Source organism: Carettochelys insculpta, chromosome 29, assembly GCF_033958435.1.
Source record: "Carettochelys insculpta isolate YL-2023 chromosome 29, ASM3395843v1, whole genome shotgun sequence".
NCBI lineage: Eukaryota > Metazoa > Chordata > Testudines > Carettochelyidae > Carettochelys > Carettochelys insculpta.
In genome coordinates this window covers 4,011,651-4,030,918 of record NC_134165.1, presented here as the reverse complement: position 1 = coordinate 4,030,918, position 19,268 = coordinate 4,011,651, and the positions used below count along the sequence as shown (strand labels likewise).

The window sequence follows — 19,268 nt, the reverse complement described above, 5'->3', positions numbered from 1 at the left end:
AGTTAGTGTGCTGGGATTTTTGTGGGGTCCTTCAGCGATGGGCATTCAGCCCAGATTGTTGGCTCTGGAAATGAGTGCTCATTTTATCGATGATCTGGAAGAAAACATAAAGTGCTGCCAGACCAATTTAATAGAAATATAGATTGGAGAATTGGACTGATGGTTATTTACCCCACTAACCCTTCAACAACATGAACCTTGTTTCTAGTTTGAGTGTTTCTAGCCTCATCTTCCTGCTACTGGACTGTGTTACGACTCTCTGCTAAACTACAGATCCCATTATTAAATACTTGTACCCTATGCAGTTGCTTATAGAAGGTGATCAAGTCTTCACCTTGTCTTTGGATATGTCTTCTCTATGCAGAAGGTCAACAGGGTCGATCTTCTGGGGTTTGGTTTTTTTCACCTAGGAGGGATGCATGATATTAAACTATCTAGGGTCAGCAGTTGACCCGTATCCTCCTCAATATCGCGGGGAGCAAGGGAGGTTGATGGGACAGCTTTTCTCATCAACTTCCCTCTGTGAGGACAGCCAGGTAAGTTGATTGTAGATAAGTCGGTTCCAGCTACACAATTGCCATAGCTAGAATTGTGTATCTACAATCAGCTTTCATCTCTAGTATAGATCCAGTCTTTCGTAAGGTAAATAGATGGAGCTCTTTGAGTCTTTCCCTAGAACAAGTGTGCTAATCCTCTGGTCATTGTCTTGGCTCTTTTTGACCCCTCTCGCATTTCTCACCATTCTTCTTGAATAGTGGGTATGAGAACTGGACACAAGATTCCACCAAGCTGGTGCCAAATTCAGAGCTGAAATGACTTCTCAACCTCCAGGGCTGGGAGCTGAAGCTAGATGACTTCTGACTGTCCGTTCCCTCATCAGACAAGCTGGGTTGTCTGCCATCACTAGTCCTATTGGGAAAGCTCTTCCTTTAAGTTGCAGCCACCTGGGATCCCCAGTGAAAAAAGCCTCATATAATGGGCTGCAAATTTCAGGATCACAAATTCAAAGCAGTGAGAGGCTGGAAAAGCCTCTGGCCAAAGACTGTGAGCTCCTCTGCTTCTCCAGTGCCTGGTGCGACCCATTATTTTATTGTAAGGGTACATCTACACTATCCGGTAGATCAACACGGTCATGGTCAACCATCCAGGGCTTGATTTCCCCTGCCTAGTGGGGACCCAGGAAATCAAAATATCAGGGCTCAACAGTCAATCCCTGTACTCCTCAGTCTTGTGAGGAGTAAGGGAGGTCAGTGAGAGAGTTTCTTCCATCAACCTCCCTCGGTGAGGACGGACAGATCAGTCAAGCATAGATATGTCAATTCCAGCTAAGTACTTGCCGTTGCTGGAATTGCATGTCTAGGATTGACTTTAAGGTCTTCTGTAGACCTGGCCTCAGTTTACCAAATCTGTCAGGATAAGATAAGAATCAGCCCCAAATATCTTAGATCGAAAACGTTTTGTTCACTTTATTTTCAAATCGTCACCATGTGCCTTTGCGGTTCCTGGTTCCAGTTGAGAGTGGAAAGAGGAAGCTTCAAGTACCATTTCCAGGGGCTGCTACAGTTCTGGGACCAGAATTAAACTTCTGAGAATTTCTCTTGCTTGTCCAGCCCCAGAGAGGTTCTTGGTGAGCTGCTGGGCTTCTGAGGGCCACATCCAAAGCATGGTCCCGAGGTTCTGCAAAGTTAGCAGAGGGTCAGTTAAAGATACACAGAAGTACTCTGGGACTGCGAGCAGCTTACAAAGAAGCGGCTTTCACACAGTGGTGGTAGATGATCTGATAAATGTGGTCTGGGGAGATTGGGCAATGGGAGAAATGAGACCGTCTCTCTCTCAAGCAGCATCTACACTACCGCAATCTTTCAAAAGATGACTTTCTGGAAGATCTTCTTTCAAAAGAGCGCGTCCACACACAAAAAAGCGAATCGAAAGATCGAGCCGCTCTTTTGATAGAGAGCATCCACACGGGCCCGCTCTTTCAAAAGGACAGGCCAGGGATCGAAAAATCTGCTGCTCTGAAGACCTCTCTTTCAAACAAAGGGCCTGTGGAGCGTCTACACGTCTCTTTTTATTTCCCCTAAGGAAGCGTTCGAAAGAGGCGCTCTTCCTGATCTGGGAGCAGAAGAGGGCTTCCGGCAGAACAGCCGCATTCGTTCAATCTCCGATCGAAAGAGCGCATTGTGTGTGTGGACGCCCCGTGTGTTCTTTTGAAAAAGGGCCCGATTTTCTGAAAGAACTGGCTCTTGTAGACAGGGCCTTATAGTGCAGGCTACAGAATGAGACAAATCCTGAGTGTCCTCACTCAGGCTATGTCTATGCCAGCACCACCCTTTCAAAAGGGGGATGCGAATAAGACACATTGGGATATGCTAAAGAGGTGCTGCATGTTCATTAATTCAATGTGCTTTTGATCATGAGCGGCTCATCTACACGGGGTCCTGTTCAAAAGGACCCCGCACCCTTTGAAATCCCCTTATACCTATAACCAAATAAGAATAAGGGGATTTCAACATCTGCAGGGTCGTTTCAAAAAGGACCCCATGTAGGCGAGCCGTGCATGATCAAAAGCGACACTTTCCAAGTGTTGCGGCTGCTATTATGCCAATGAGGTGCTGCATATTCATTGCAGCGCCTCATTAGCTTATCCCAATGTTACATTTGCATCCCCCTCTCGAAAGGGGGCTGCTAGTGTAGATGTAGCTTCAGTGTTTACTCAGACAAAACTGGCTTTGGGTTTTAAGGGCTGGTGAGTTGCTATAGCTCTGCTGAAGTCAACGGGTAAATAAAGCATCTTGTGGCTAACCCTGATGAAAATGTGTCCAGCCTGTGGGCCACTTATTGTTCACGTCTGCTCAGTGCATCTGCGGGTACAGTCACTTGCAGCTCCTGTTGACTTTGGTTCACTGTTTCTGGGCAGTGGGAGCTGGAGAAAGCATCTCAGGGCAGGCAACCGCTTCCTGCAGGTCCTGCTGGCCATTTATTGACCTCTAGCGATTCAGTGTTGACTCCTTCCATCCCTACTATTCCACAAGTCCTTGTGGTTTGTCCCACTGAAAATCCATAATTGCTGCTGCTATGTGCAGACTATGTTCCAGAAATGTTTAGGGCTCACAACCTGTAACCTGAGCCCCCTACTATGTCAGGTCCTCTGGGGACTCAATGCTTGCCTTGACCTTAACAATTGAAACAAATGTTGGACCAAGAGGACAGTGAGAAGGGGTAAGGATTTATCCTAGGTCAACTGGCAGGACAATGATTGAGCCCAGAATAAAACCCCAGCCTCCTAACCCCAATGCTTTATCCATTAGGCCATGCAGCCTCCTACAGAGTAACAGCATTAAAGCTCAGTGCAATTAAAATATCCTTGGTTGTTTTCTTCTCTTTCAGGCTTTTGCTGGGTCGTCTGCTTCATGGAGACTCAATGTTTCGGCAGTGCTCGTAAGTGGACACCAAGAAACACGGACAAAATCTCCACAGTGGAGCCCTGATGTGTCCTGGAGCTGGAAAGGGACTTTGAACGGGCAAAATGCTTCTCATCCCTTTTCCTCTTTCTGACTCTCTGGACACTTCTCCTTCTCTTCCAACCTCTTCCGTTTTGTCTCTGCCTCCTACTTCCCCACTCAGCAGAAAGCTGCACGCTCCACTGGTGGCTGAACAGGGTCGAGTTTTCGTTAATGACGAGTGCTGCTTTCTCGGCTTCTATTGCATCTACCAGCCTGAGTTGTAGCCACTTCAAAGGGACCAGACTTCCCGGATCCAACTGTTCAGTGCAAATGTGACCGAGCTCCTAAGTCCAACGGAATCCGGGGAGCCCTGGAAAAGGGAGACGGTTCTTTCTCTCGCTCTAATGCTGTTGAGCTTGCAAGGAAGCAGGAACAAGCACTGACACGTAGTGCTGGGGCTTTCCCAAAAGTGGGGGGCTGCTCCCTGGCTGCATCTTGCCTCTCTTCCCAACAGGCCCTGCCCCCAGTCAAACCAGAGAGGGGGCAAAATCCATCCCTTGCTGAGCATGGGGTTGAGCACAGCCCCTTGCCTCTGTCTCTGTGCCCTGGGGGCAGGCGAAGAGCTCCAGTGGCTCCCTACTGCTGCCTGCATGGCTCTGTCTACGAACCACCTGTGGCTGGGCAAAGGAACTGCCACGGTCTCTCTGCCTGCCCGTGGTGCAGGGTGCTCGAGGACAGCAGGCCTTGGCCTGTGTCCCTGAGCAGTGGGTATAAGACAGCTGCCCTCAGGTCCCCTCTCCGCCGCTCTCCTGAGTCTCCAGCACTCTGTGTTCCTGGGTTGTGCTTATTAAGCAGCTGCATGGTCGTATACAAGGAACTTTGGTAGTTTTCTCATGGATATGTAACCGCCCACAGGCAGACTGGAACCTGGGACCTCTGGAGTTTAATGCAGGAGCTTCAGTTTGAGCTAAAAAGCCAGCTGCTGCTCAGCTAAGGCTGCAGAGGTGACGTAGCTTTTCTTTGTGTAGGTGGCCTGCGTGCCACCACATGGGACAGAAACCCACATCCTTCGGGCTATGTCTACACTAGCCCCTTCCTTTCAGAAGGGGCATGGTAATGAGCAAGTTGGGAAGATGCTAATGAGGCGCTGCCATGAATATGCAGTAAGAGAGCTGCTCTGCTACGCATGGAAACCCTGACCCAGAATCAGGTTGTCTACAAATGATTTAGCACCAGGTTTCCCCACGAACATGCGGTTTGCAACGGGTGAGAGGCTGTTCCCTTCTGCCCACGCTCTGGTCCTGGTGCAAATGGCTCTCCTCACCGAGCCTGGCCTCCCTGAAGAGAGGGGACCAGCTATCCAGGGCCAACCGAGGCTCCACGGCGCTGCCGTATCGTTAGGTTTAGGGGGGACTCTGACTTAGAGGCGTCCAGTCATAATCCCACAGATGGTAGCTTCGCCCCATTGGCTCCTCAGCCAAGCACATAACCAAATGGCCATGTACCATATACACCATTAGCATAATGGCGGCTGCTCACGATTCAAAAGCGCCACTTTTGAATCTTGCCCCACCTGTGTAGACGGGGACCTTTTGAAAGGACCCGCTGGACTGCAAAAGTCCCTTCTTCCTATTTAGTTTTAGGAAGAAGGGACTTTCAAAATCCAGGGGATCCTTTTGAAAGGCCCCTGCCTACATGGGCAGTGCGCAATTCCAAAGAGGTGCTTTTTGAATCGCAAGCAGCCACCGTTATGCTAATGAGGCACTGCATATTCATGGCAGTGCCTCATTAGCATCTTCCCAACTCGCTCATTACAATGCCCCTTCCAAAAGGAAAGGGCTAGTGTAGACACAGCCTCAGTGTGTGGGGTACAGATAGATCAATGTCACATGATGACGTTGCCTTAAGAGCAAGGGCATTATTCAATATCTGTCCATCAGATCTTAAACATGCATTTACAGAGGACTTTCTCTTCTCATGTATGCATGCAACAGGGAAGAAAGGTGGCAGAAATGATCAGTGTACAAATAACAGACAAGCTGGTGACAAATTTTCCAAAAGTCACATGCTGAAAGCAATGATATCTCCCCACCTTCGGAACAGATTGCGAAGGGGAGCTCTCATTTTCAAAGTTAAAACGTATCAAGACACAAAGATTACAAAACGTACATTCTGTCTTCGGTCTACTATGGGACAGAAACGACTGTCTTCACTTGCCACACATTCAGCAAGGAATGAGCTGCTCTGCTAGGTCCACCCTTCTGTCACCCCTTGCAAGAGTAATGAATGAATATGAACCACACTAAGCACGACAAAGAAGAGGGGCAAAGGGTTCTCTGTTACATGCCTTCAATGACATAGCTCCGTCTTCCTTTCACAGCTACCTGGTGTGCAAATGTGAGCCTCTCGCCTGCTAATGCACAATGTGAAAACACCAGAGGGCATCAAAAATGCACCTGTAATGATGGGTTTCTGCCCAGTTTTGGGACGCAGCCCTTCAACAATTCAGCAGTGCGGTGTGTGGGTGAGTATCAGCTGCGGAGCCCCACTAAGCGAGCAGAAGCTGTGTAATGGGGCGACTGTAGGGACGCTTGCTCTAACGCTGTAGGGAGCTGCTCTTGCACTTGTTGGATAAGCTATTCCTTAGGGTACAAAACTGACGGACTGAGCAGACGCAGTGACCAAGAGTGTGTTAGCCCTTCACCCTGGAGCAGTAACCCCCAGTTTGAGGAGCTAGCATGCTGTCAATAGAGAGTAGCCAGGCTGGTGGGAGTGGCGGGATGGGATAGCTGCCCCTAAGTGTACCCAGCACCTTAGATCACGCTGCCGCACTGAGCTCCTTTTTAGCACAGGATCTTGGTGGGAGTTGGTGCAACGATTTCTCCTAAAGGTGGGAATTACGCCCTTGCGTCAACGTCCAGCTGTGACCCGCGAAAGGGATTATTACAACACTCCAGGGCCATCTATTAATCTGTCCCCTCCGCCCCCCATGAATGAGGGGTCACCCTATCAAAGTGAACAGTAGCAAGATAAGGGTAGACTGTGCAGTTGGCACATGGCCTGGGGCCAGGGACAGCATGGGGACGTATAGTCCTGCTGGGGCTGAATCCATCCCTAAGCAACGCAGGGAAGAGGAGGCTCAACCAACGCAGGGTTCAGCCTGTGTTGTCAGGTGTTTGGATTCTGACCAGAACGCCCGGTAGAAAAGCACCACACGCCTGGCCACTAAAATGTGGTTGGCGGCACTGTGGGGGGGGCGCGAAGGCAGGCCCCTGCTCCTCGCTCTGTGGAGGTTGCTGCCATCTTGTGTGGGTGGAGGCAGGTTTAGAAGAGGTCAATTTGCTGCCCCACTGCAAGTACCGCCTTAGCAGCAGCCGTTGGCTTGATCCTGCTGCTCCCGCCCATTGCCTCTGCCAGTGGGGGCAGCACGCTCCTGGCCCCCTCCTCCACCTTGGAGCTGAGGGACACGTTGCCGCTTCCTGTGTTCCTCGGATCACTCCAACCCCCTCATTTCTGGCCCACCTCAGTCCCCACAGCCCAAGATCTCCAGCCCCTTTCCTCAGCCTGGAGAAAGCGAGTGAGTTAGGGGGAGAGGAAAGGAGGAGTAATGGCGACAGCGATGGAAGGGCCATAGCACAGAGCATGGTGGGGGTGTGGTGACAGAACTCAGTTTTCTCCTGTCAGAAATATGAGAGCCCTGGGGTAAAGTGTAAGAAATGCACAGGGCTTCGGGTGACGGAGCAGGATGGCTCTTGGGGCAGAAAGTTCCTGGGAGATATCCAGGCTATAGGAGCCGTCAAGTCCACCCTTACAGCCTTCCATGGCTTCAGCACCTTTCCCTCCTCCACGTGATTGGCAGGATCTTTGAGAAGTGGAGAGGGGAGGAGCGTAAGGTGGCCCCTCCCCTTTCCACCACTCCCTTTGGGGCGCTGTTATCTCTCGGGCAGAAGCCTCACTGAGAAGATGTAGCGTGGAGGATTTGGGCACTCCCCTCCTTCTATGGGCCATACTGGGGCCGGCCACAAGCAAATGGATGAAAAGGGAAGTTTTAGTTTGACACGGTGCGGTGTTAAACTGTGGGACTCATATGTGCAGACTGGGAAATGTGTACGTGGGTTGGTTGTGTTCTGGCGTAAAACCAGTCGGAGCCAGCTCAGTTCCTCCCCGTCCCCTATACCAGTCCTCCACCTTCCTCAGCAACTCCTGCTTTTCCTTTTGTGGCTTCAGGAGATGGGGTTAGTTCCTTGCCCTGGTACCTTCAGAGGAGTCCTCTAACTGGCTTGATCCTGACACCCCAGCCACCTGCCCTGCTAGGTCCACCCTTTTCTCCTCACCACACAAATAACAGGTGAACAAAAGAATGTGTAGGACACTAAGGAGGTCAAAGAAAAGGTGGAATGGGTTCTCTGTAACATGCCATAAACAACAGAGCTCCGTTTTCCTTTCACAGTTAACCGGTGTGCGAATTCCTCCATCTGTCCTCAGAATGCAGCTTGTGAAAACATCTTCGGGGGCTACCGCTGCACGTGTAAGGATAGTTTAGTGCCTACTTTTGGTGAGCAGCCCTTCACCAACCCAAGAGTGCAGTGTGTGGGTGAGTATCAGCTGCGGATCCCCCCCTGAGTGAGCAGGAGCTGTGTAATGGGGTGACTGAAGCGTCACTTTCAGAAATGCCATTGGGAACAAGTCTTGCTCTTGACAGAAGAGTTATATGTCAGGGTTCCCAGCCGACTCTCTGAGAAGGTCAAAGACAAGGTGTGAAGGGTTCTCTGTTGCATGCCTTAAATGACAGGGCTCCATCTTCCTTTCACACTTAACGTGTGTGCGAATTCCTCCGTCTGTCCTGATTCTGCCACTTGTGAAAACATTGTTGGGGGCCACCACTGCAGCTGTAGGCATGGGTTTGTGCCCAGTTTTGGGAAGGAGCCCTTCACCGATCCAGCTGTGAAGTGTGTTTGTGAGTATCAGCTGCAGAGCTCCACTCAGTGAGCAGGAGCTGTGTGATGGGGTGACTGTAGTGACACTTGCTCTAATGCCGTTGGCAGCAGCTCTTGTACTTCTCAGATATACTATTCATTAGCCAACGGATCGAGCAGATGCAATGGAGGTAGCATGCTGCCGATAGAGAGTAGCCAGGCTGGTGGAAGTGGTGGGATGGGCTAGCTGCCCCTGAGAGTTCCCAGCACCTTAGATTACGCTGCTGTAGCTCAACTCTCTTGTTAGCACGTTGGCTTGGTGGGAGTCGGTGCGAGGATTTCCCTTCAAGAATGGGAATTATGCCCTCAGGTCAAAGTCCAGCTACGACCTGCCAAAGGGATTATTACAACACTCCGGAGCCATCTATTAATCTGTCCTCTCCTCTCTCCATGAATGAGAGATCATCCAGTGAGAGTGAAAAAAGCAGGATAACAATAGACTGTACACTCAGCACGCAGCCCTGGGTGAGTGGCAGCATGGAGATGTATAGTCCTTCTGGGGCTGAATCCATCTCTAAGCAGCGCAGGGTAGAGGAGGCTCAACCAACGCTGGGTTCAACTCGTGTTGTCAGGTGTTCGGATTCTGACCAGAACGCCTGGCAGAAAAGCACTGCACGCCTGGCCATTAAAAGCGTGGTTGGCGGCACTGTGGGGCTAAGGCAGGCCCCCACCTGCGCCCCCGGCTGTGCATGGCTCCCAGGCGGTTGCTGCCATCTTGTGTGGGTGGAGGCAGGTTTAGGAGAGGTCAATTTGCTGCCCCACTGCAAGTACCGCCTTAGCAGCAGCCGTTGGCTTGATCCTGCTGCTCCCGCCCATTGCCTCTGCCAGTGGGGGCAGCACGCTCCTGGCCCCCTCCTCCACCTTGGAGCTGAGGGACACGTTGCCGCTTCCTGTGTTCCTCGGATCACTCCAACCCCCTCATTTCTGGCCCACCTCAGTCCCCACAGCCCAAGATCTCCAGCCCCTTTCCTCAGCCTGGAGAAAGCGAGTGAGTTAGGGGGAGAGGAAAGGAGGAGTAATGGCGACAGCGATGGAAGGGCCATAGCACAGAGCATGGTGGGGGTGTGGTGACAGAACTCAGTTTTCTCCTGTCAGAAATATGAGAGCCCTGGGGTAAAGTGTAAGAAATGCACAGGGCTTCGGGTGACGGAGCAGGATGGCTCTTGGGGCAGAAAGTTCCTGGGAGATATCCAGGCTGTAGGAGCCGTCAAGTCCACCCTTACAGCCTTCCATGGCTTCAGCACCTTTCCCTCCTCCACGTGATTGGCAGGATCTTTGAGAAGTGGAGAGGGGAGGAGCGTAAGGTGGCCCCTCCCCTTTCCACCACTCCCTTTGGGGCGCTGTTATCTCTCGGGCAGAAGCCTCACTGAGAAGATGTAGCGTGGAGGATTTGGGCACTCCCCTCCTTCTATGGGCCATACTGGGGCCGGCCACAAGCAAATGGATGAAAAGGGAAGTTTTAGTTTGACACGGTGCGGTGTTAAACTGTGGGACTCATATGTGCAGACTGGGAAATGTGTACGTGGGTTGGTTGTGTTCTGGCGTAAAACCAGTCGGAGCCAGCTCAGTTCCTCCCCGTCCCCTATACCAGTCCTCCACCTTCCTCAGCAACTCCTGCTTTTCCTTTTGTGGCTTCAGGAGATGGGGTTAGTTCCTTGCCCTGGTACCTTCAGAGGAGTCCTCTAACTGGCTTGATCCTGACACCCCAGCCACCTGCCCTGCTAGGTCCACCCTTTTCTCCTCACCACACAAATAACAGGTGAACAAAAGAATGTGTAGGACACTAAGGAGGTCAAAGAAAAGGTGGAATGGGTTCTCTGTAACATGCCATAAACAACAGAGCTCCGTTTTCCTTTCACAGTTAACCGGTGTGCGAATTCCTCCATCTGTCCTCAGAATGCAGCTTGTGAAAACATCTTCGGGGGCTACCGCTGCACGTGTAAGGATAGTTTGGTGCCTACTTTTGGTGAGCAGCCCTTCACCAACCCAAGAGTGCAGTGTGTGGGTGAGTATCAGCTGCGGATCCCCCCCTGAGTGAGCAGGAGCTGTGTAATGGGGTGACTGAAGCGTCACTTTCAGAAATGCCATTGGGAACAAGTCTTGCTCTTGACAGAAGAGTTATATGTCAGGGTTCCCAGCCGACTCTCTGAGAAGGTCAAAGACAAGGTGTGAAGGGTTCTCTGTTGCATGCCTTAAATGACAGGGCTCCATCTTCCTTTCACAGTTAACGTGTGTGCGAATTCCTCCGTCTGTCCTGATTCTGCCACTTGTGAAAACATTGTTGGGGGCCACCGCTGCAGCTGTAGGCATGGGTTTGTGCCCAGTTTTGGGAAGGAGCCCTTCACCGATCCAGCTGTGAAGTGTGTTTGTGAGTATCAGCTGCAGAGCTCCACTCAGTGAGCAGGAGCTGTGTGATGGGGTGACTGTAGTGACACTTGCTCTAATGCCGTTGGCAGCAGCTCTTGTACTTCTCAGATAAACTATTCATTAGCCAACGGATCGAGCAGATGCAATGGAGGTAGCATGCTGCCGATAGAGAGTAGCCAGGCTGGTGGAAGTGGTGGGATGGGCTAGCTGCCCCTGAGAGTTCCCAGCACCTTAGATTACGCTGCTGTAGCTCAACTCTCTTGTTAGCACGTTGGCTTGGTGGGAGTCGGTGCGAGGATTTCCCTTCAAGAATGGGAATTATGCCCTCAGGTCAAAGTCCAGCTACGACCTGCCAAAGGGATTATTACAACACTCCGGAGCCATCTATTAATCTGTCCTCTCCTCTCTCCATGAATGAGAGATCATCCAGTGAGAGTGAAAAAAGCAGGATAACAATAGACTGTACACTCAGCACGCAGCCCTGGGTGAGTGGCAGCATGGAGATGTATAGTCCTTCTGGGGCTGAATCCATCTCTAAGCAGCGCAGGGTAGAGGAGGCTCAACCAACGCTGGGTTCAACTCGTGTTGTCAGGTGTTCGGATTCTGACCAGAACGCCTGGCAGAAAAGCACTGCACGCCTGGCCATTAAAAGCGTGGTTGGCGGCACTGTGGGGCTAAGGCAGGCCCCCACCTGCGCCCCCGGCTGTGCATGGCTCCCAGGCGGTTGCTGCCACCTTGTGTGGGTGGAGGCAGGTTTAGGAGAGGTCAATTTGCTGCCCCACTGCAAGTACCGCCTTAGCAGCAGCCGTTGGCTTGATCCTGCTGCTCCCGCCCATTGCCTCTGCCAGTGGGGGCAGCACGCTCCTGGCCCCCTCCTCCACCTTGGAGCTGAGGGACACGTTGCCGCTTCCTGTGTTCCTCGGATCACTCCAACCCCCTCATTTCTGGCCCACCTCAGTCCCCACAGCCCAAGATCTCCAGCCCCTTTCCTCAGCCTGGAGAAAGCGAGTGAGTTAGGGGGAGAGGAAAGGAGGAGTAATGGCGACAGCGATGGAAGGGCCATAGCACAGAGCATGGTGGGGGTGTGGTGACAGAACTCAGTTTTCTCCTGTCAGAAATATGAGAGCCCTGGGGTAAAGTGTAAGAAATGCACAGGGCTTCGGGTGACGGAGCAGGATGGCTCTTGGGGCAGAAAGTTCCTGGGAGATATCCAGGCTATAGGAGCCGTCAAGTCCACCCTTACAGCCTTCCATGGCTTCAGCACCTTTCCCTCCTCCACGTGATTGGCAGGATCTTTGAGAAGTGGAGAGGGGAGGAGCGTAAGGTGGCCCCTCCCCTTTCCACCACTCCCTTTGGGGCGCTGTTATCTCTCGGGCAGAAGCCTCACTGAGAAGATGTAGCGTGGAGGATTTGGGCACTCCCCTCCTTCTATGGGCCATTCTGGGGCCGGCCACAAGCAAATGGATGAAAAGGGAAGTTTTAGTTTGACACGGTGCGGTGTTAAACTGTGGGACTCATATGTGCAGACTGGGAAATGTGTACGTGGGTTGGTTGTGTTCTGGCGTAAAACCAGTCGGAGCCAGCTCAGTTCCTCCCCGTCCCCTATACCAGTCCTCCACCTTCCTCAGCAACTCCTGCTTTTCCTTTTGTGGCTTCAGGAGATGGGGTTAGTTCCTTGCCCTGGTACCTTCAGAGGAGTCCTCTAACTGGCTTGATCCTGACACCCCAGCCACCTGCCCTGCTAGGTCCACCCTTTTCTCCTCACCACACAAATAACAGGTGAACAAAAGAATGTGTAGGACACTAAGGAGGTCAAAGAAAAGGTGGAATGGGTTCTCTGTAACATGCCATAAACAACAGAGCTCCGTTTTCCTTTCACAGTTGACCGGTGTGCGAATTCCTCCATCTGTCCTCAGAATGCAGCTTGTGAAAACATCTTCGGGGGCTACCGCTGCACGTGTAAGGATAGTTTGGTGCCTACTTTTGGTGAGCAGCCCTTCACCAACCCAAGAGTGCAGTGTGTGGGTGAGTATCAGCTGCGGATCCCCCCCTGAGTGAGCAGGAGCTGTGTAATGGGGTGACTGAAGCGTCACTTTCAGAAATGCCATTGGGAACAAGTCTTGCTCTTGACAGAAGAGTTATATGTCAGGGTTCCCAGCCGACTCTCTGAGAAGGTCAAAGACAAGGTGTGAAGGGTTCTCTGTTGCATGCCTTAAATGACAGGGCTCCATCTTCCTTTCACAGTTAACGTGTGTGCGAATTCCTCCGTCTGTCCTGATTCTGCCACTTGTGAAAACATTGTTGGGGGCCACCGCTGCAGCTGTAGGCATGGGTTTGTGCCCAGTTTTGGGAAGGAGCCCTTCACCGATCCAGCTGTGAAGTGTGTTTGTGAGTATCAGCTGCAGAGCTCCACTCAGTGAGCAGGAGCTGTGTGATGGGGTGACTGTAGTGACACTTGCTCTAATGCCGTTGGCAGCAGCTCTTGTACTTCTCAGATAAACTATTCATTAGCCAACGGATCGAGCAGATGCAATGGAGGTAGCATGCTGCCGATAGAGAGTAGCCAGGCTGGTGGAAGTGGTGGGATGGGCTAGCTGCCCCTGAGAGTTCCCAGCACCTTAGATTACGCTGCTGTAGCTCAACTCTCTTGTTAGCACGTTGGCTTGGTGGGAGTCGGTGCGAGGATTTCCCTTCAAGAATGGGAATTATGCCCTCAGGTCAAAGTCCAGCTACGACCTGCCAAAGGGATTATTACAACACTCCGGAGCCATCTATTAATCTGTCCTCTCCTCTCTCCATGAATGAGAGATCATCCAGTGAGAGTGAAAAAAGCAGGATAACAATAGACTGTACACTCAGCACGCAGCCCTGGGTGAGTGGCAGCATGGAGATGTATAGTCCTTCTGGGGCTGAATCCATCTCTAAGCAGCGCAGGGTAGAGGAGGCTCAACCAACGCTGGGTTCAACTCGTGTTGTCAGGTGTTCGGATTCTGACCAGAACGCCTGGCAGAAAAGCACTGCACGCCTGGCCATTAAAAGCGTGGTTGGCGGCACTGTGGGGCTAAGGCAGGCCCCCACCTGCGCCCCCGGCTGTGCATGGCTCCCAGGCGGTTGCTGCCACCTTGTGTGGGTGGAGGCAGGTTTAGGAGAGGTCAATTTGCTGCCCCACTGCAAGTACCGCCTTAGCAGCAGCCGTTGGCTTGATCCTGCTGCTCCCGCCCATTGCCTCTGCCAGTGGGGGCAGCACGCTCCTGGCCCCCTCCTCCACCTTGGAGCTGAGGGACACGTTGCCGCTTCCTGTGTTCCTCGGATCACTCCAACCCCCTCATTTCTGGCCCACCTCAGTCCCCACAGCCCAAGATCTCCAGCCCCTTTCCTCAGCCTGGAGAAAGCGAGTGAGTTAGGGGGAGAGGAAAGGAGGAGTAATGGCGACAGCGATGGAAGGGCCATAGCACAGAGCATGGTGGGGGTGTGGTGACAGAACTCAGTTTTCTCCTGTCAGAAATATGAGAGCCCTGGGGTAAAGTGTAAGAAATGCACAGGGCTTCGGGTGACGGAGCAGGATGGCTCTTGGGGCAGAAAGTTCCTGGGAGATATCCAGGCTATAGGAGCCGTCAAGTCCACCCTTACAGCCTTCCATGGCTTCAGCACCTTTCCCTCCTCCACGTGATTGGCAGGATCTTTGAGAAGTGGAGAGGGGAGGAGCGTAAGGTGGCCCCTCCCCTTTCCACCACTCCCTTTGGGGCGCTGTTATCTCTCGGGCAGAAGCCTCACTGAGAAGATGTAGCGTGGAGGATTTGGGCACTCCCCTCCTTCTATGGGCCATTCTGGGGCCGGCCACAAGCAAATGGATGAAAAGGGAAGTTTTAGTTTGACACGGTGCGGTGTTAAACTGTGGGACTCATATGTGCAGACTGGGAAATGTGTACGTGGGTTGGTTGTGTTCTGGCGTAAAACCAGTCGGAGCCAGCTCAGTTCCTCCCCGTCCCCTATACCAGTCCTCCACCTTCCTCAGCAACTCCTGCTTTTCCTTTTGTGGCTTCAGGAGATGGGGTTAGTTCCTTGCCCTGGTACCTTCAGAGGAGTCCTCTAACTGGCTTGATCCTGACACCCCAGCCACCTGCCCTGCTAGGTCCACCCTTTTCTCCTCACCACACAAATAACAGGTGAACAAAAGAATGTGTAGGACACTAAGGAGGTCAAAGAAAAGGTGGAATGGGTTCTCTGTAACATGCCATAAACAACAGAGCTCCGTTTTCCTTTCACAGTTGACCGGTGTGCGAATTCCTCCATCTGTCCTCAGAATGCAGCTTGTGAAAACATCTTCGGGGGCTACCGCTGCACGTGTAAGGATAGTTTGGTGCCTACTTTTGGTGAGCAGCCCTTCACCAACCCAAGAGTGCAGTGTGTGGGTGAGTATCAGCTGCGGATCCCCCCCTGAGTGAGCAGGAGCTGTGTAATGGGGTGACTGAAGCGTCACTTTCAGAAATGCCATTGGGAACAAGTCTTGCTCTTGACAGAAGAGTTATATGTCAGGGTTCCCAGCCGACTCTCTGAGAAGGTCAAAGACAAGGTGTGAAGGGTTCTCTGTTGCATGCCTTAAATGACAGGGCTCCATCTTCCTTTCACAGTTAACGTGTGTGCGAATTCCTCCGTCTGTCCTGATTCTGCCAGTTGTGAAAACATTGTTGGGGGCCACCGCTGCAGCTGTAGGCATGGGTTTGTGCCCAGTTTTGGGAAGGAGCCCTTCACCGATCCAGCTGTGAAGTGTGTTTGTGAGTATCAGCTGCAGAGCTCCACTCAGTGAGCAGGAGCTGTGTGATGGGGTGACTGTAGTGACACTTGCTCTAATGCCGTTGGCAGCAGCTCTTGTACTTCTCAGATAAACTATTCATTAGCCAACGGATCGAGCAGATGCAATGGAGGTAGCATGCTGCCGATAGAGAGTAGCCAGGCTGGTGGAAGTGGTGGGATGGGCTAGCTGCCCCTGAGAGTTCCCAGCACCTTAGATTACGCTGCTGTAGCTCAACTCTCTTGTTAGCACGTTGGCTTGGTGGGAGTCGGTGCGAGGATTTCCCTTCAAGAATGGGAATTATGCCCTCAGGTCAAAGTCCAGCTACGACCTGCCAAAGGGATTATTACAACACTCCGGAGCCATCTATTAATCTGTCCTCTCCTCTCTCCATGAATGAGAGATCATCCAGTGAGAGTGAAAAAAGCAGGATAACAATAGACTGTACACTCAGCACGCAGCCCTGGGTGAGTGGCAGCATGGAGATGTATAGTCCTTCTGGGGCTGAATCCATCTCTAAGCAGCGCAGGGTAGAGGAGGCTCAACCAACGCTGGGTTCAACTCGTGTTGTCAGGTGTTCGGATTCTGACCAGAACGCCTGGCAGAAAAGCACTGCACGCCTGGCCATTAAAAGCGTGGTTGGCGGCACTGTGGGGCTAAGGCAGGCCCCCACCTGCGCCCCCGGCTGTGCATGGCTCCCAGGCGGTTGCTGCCACCTTGTGTGGGTGGAGGCAGGTTTAGGAGAGGTCAATTTGCTGCCCCACTGCAAGTACCGCCTTAGCAGCAGCCGTTGGCTTGATCCTGCTGCTCCCGCCCATTGCCTCTGCCAGTGGGGGCAGCACGCTCCTGGCCCCCTCCTCCACCTTGGAGCTGAGGGACACGTTGCCGCTTCCTGTGTTCCTCGGATCACTCCAACCCCCTCATTTCTGGCCCACCTCAGTCCCCACAGCCCAAGATCTCCAGCCCCTTTCCTCAGCCTGGAGAAAGCGAGTGAGTTAGGGGGAGAGGAAAGGAGGAGTAATGGCGACAGCGATGGAAGGGCCATAGCACAGAGCATGGTGGGGGTGTGGTGACAGAACTCAGTTTTCTCCTGTCAGAAATATGAGAGCCCTGGGGTAAAGTGTAAGAAATGCACAGGGCTTCGGGTGACGGAGCAGGATGGCTCTTGGGGCAGAAAGTTCCTGGGAGATATCCAGGCTATAGGAGCCGTCAAGTCCACCCTTACAGCCTTCCATGGCTTCAGCACCTTTCCCTCCTCCACGTGATTGGCAGGATCTTTGAGAAGTGGAGAGGGGAGGAGCGTAAGGTGGCCCCTCCCCTTTCCACCACTCCCTTTGGGGCGCTGTTATCTCTCGGGCAGAAGCCTCACTGAGAAGATGTAGCGTGGAGGATTTGGGCACTCCCCTCCTTCTATGGGCCATTCTGGGGCCGGCCACAAGCAAATGGATGAAAAGGGAAGTTTTAGTTTGACACGGTGCGGTGTTAAACTGTGGGACTCATATGTGCAGACTGGGAAATGTGTACGTGGGTTGGTTGTGTTCTGGCGTAAAACCAGTCGGAGCCAGCTCAGTTCCTCCCCGTCCCCTATACCAGTCCTCCACCTTCCTCAGCAACTCCTGCTTTTCCTTTTGTGGCTTCAGGAGATGGGGTTAGTTCCTTGCCCTGGTACCTTCAGAGGAGTCCTCTAACTGGCTTGATCCTGACACCCCAGCCACCTGCCCTGCTAGGTCCACCCTTTTCTCCTCACCACACAAATAACAGGTGAACAAAAGAATGTGTAGGACACTAAGGAGGTCAAAGAAAAGGTGGAATGGGTTCTCTGTAACATGCCATAAACAACAGAGCTCCGTTTTCCTTTCACAGTTAACCGGTGTGCGAATTCCTCCATCTGTCCTCAGAATGCAGCTTGTGAAAACATCTTCGGGGGCTACCGCTGCACGTGTAAGGATAGTTTAGTGCCTACTTTTGGTGAGCAGCCCTTCACCAACCCAAGAGTGCAGTGTGTGGGTGAGTATCAGCTGCGGATCCCCCCCTGAGTGAGCAGGAGCTGTGTAATGGGGTGACTGAAGCGTCACTTTCAGAAATGCCATTGGGAACAAGTCTTGCTCTTGACAGAAGAGTTATATGTCAGGGTTCCCAGCCGACTCTCTGAGAAGGTCAAAGACAAGGTGTGAAGGGTTCTCTGTTGCATGCCTTAAATGACAGGGCTCCATCTTCCTTTCACAGTTAACGTGTGTGCGAATTCCTCCGTCTGTCCTGATTCTGCCACTTGTGAAAACATTGTTGGGGGCCACCGCTGCAGCTGTAGGCATGGGTTTGTGCCCAGTTTTGGGAAGGAGCCCTTCACCGATCCAGCTGTGAAGTGTGTTTGTGAGTATCAGCTGCAGAGCTCCACTCAGTGAGCAGGAGCTGTGTGATGGGGTGACTGTAGTGACACTTGCTCTAATGCCGTTGGCAGCAGCTCTTGTACTTCTCAGATAAACTATTCATTAGCCAACGGATCGAGCAGATGCAATGGAGGTAGCATGCTGCCGATAGAGAGTAGCCAGGCTGGTGGAAGTGGTGGGATGGGCTAGCTGCCCCTGAGAGTTCCCAGCACCTTAGATTACGCTGCTGTAGCTCAACTCTCTTGTTAGCACGTTGGCTTGGTGGGAGTCGGTGCGAGGATTTCCCTTCAAGAATGGGAATTATGCCCTCAGGTCAAAGTCCAGCTACGACCTGCCAAAGGGATTATTACAACACTCCGGAGCCATCTATTAATCTGTCCTCTCCTCTCTCCATGAATGAGAGATCATCCAGTGAGAGTGAAAAAAGCAGGATAACAATAGACTGTACACTCAGCACGCAGCCCTGGGTGAGTGGCAGCATGGAGATGTATAGTCCTTCTGGGGCTGAATCCATCTCTAAGCAGCGCAGGGTAGAGGAGGCTCAACCAACGCTGGGTTCAACTCGTGTTGTCAGGTGTTCGGATTCTGACCAGAACGCCTGGCAGAAAAGCACTGCACGCCTGGCCATTAAAAGCGTGGTTGGCGGCACTGTGGGGCTAAGGCAGGCCCCCACCTGCGCCCCCGGCTGTGCATGGCTCCCAGGCGGTTGCTGCCACCTTGTGTGGGTGGAGGCAGGTTTAGGAGAGGTCAATTTGCTGCCCCACTGCAAGTACCGCCTTAGCAGCAGCCGTTGGCTTGATCCTGCTGCTCCCGCCCATTGCCTCTGCCAGTGGGGGCAGCACGCTCCTGGCCCCCTCCTCCACCTTGGAGCTGAGGGACACGTTGCCGCTTCCTGTGTTCCTCGGATCACTCCAACCCCCTCATTTCTGGCCCACCTCAGTCCCCACAGCCCAAGATCTCCAGCCCCTTTCCTCAGCCTGGAGAAAGCGAGTGAGTTAGGGGGAGAGGAAAGGAGGAGTAATGGCGACAGCGATGGAAGGGCCATAGCACAGAGCATGGTGGGGGTGTGGTGACAGAACTCAGTTTTCTCCTGTCAGAAATATGAGAGCCCTGGGGTAAAGTGTAAGAAATGCACAGGGCTTCGGGTGACGGAGCAGGATGGCTCTTGGGGCAGAAAGTTCCTGGGAGATATCCAGGCTATAGGAGCCGTCAAGTCCACCCTTACAGCCTTCCATGGCTTCAGCACCTTTCCCTCCTCCACGTGATTGGCAGGATCTTTGAGAAGTGGAGAGGGGAGGAGCGT

General features: G+C 52.5%; 1 protein-coding gene across 1 annotated transcript in view; it reads left to right on the top strand.

Annotated features, from left to right (window-relative positions):
* The first annotated feature begins 13,670 nt into the window (after positions 1-13,670).
* Positions 13,671-19,268, top strand: part of LOC142003432 (uncharacterized) — a 46,529-nt gene continuing 40,931 nt past the window's right edge. Inside the window, exons 1-4 of the mRNA XM_074980391.1 lie at positions 13,671-13,841; positions 15,090-15,198; positions 17,442-17,585; positions 17,805-17,948. Of these exons, the coding sequence (XP_074836492.1) occupies positions 13,671-13,841; positions 15,090-15,198; positions 17,442-17,585; positions 17,805-17,948 (568 nt within the window). The remainder of the gene's footprint in view (positions 13,842-15,089; positions 15,199-17,441; positions 17,586-17,804; positions 17,949-19,268) is intronic.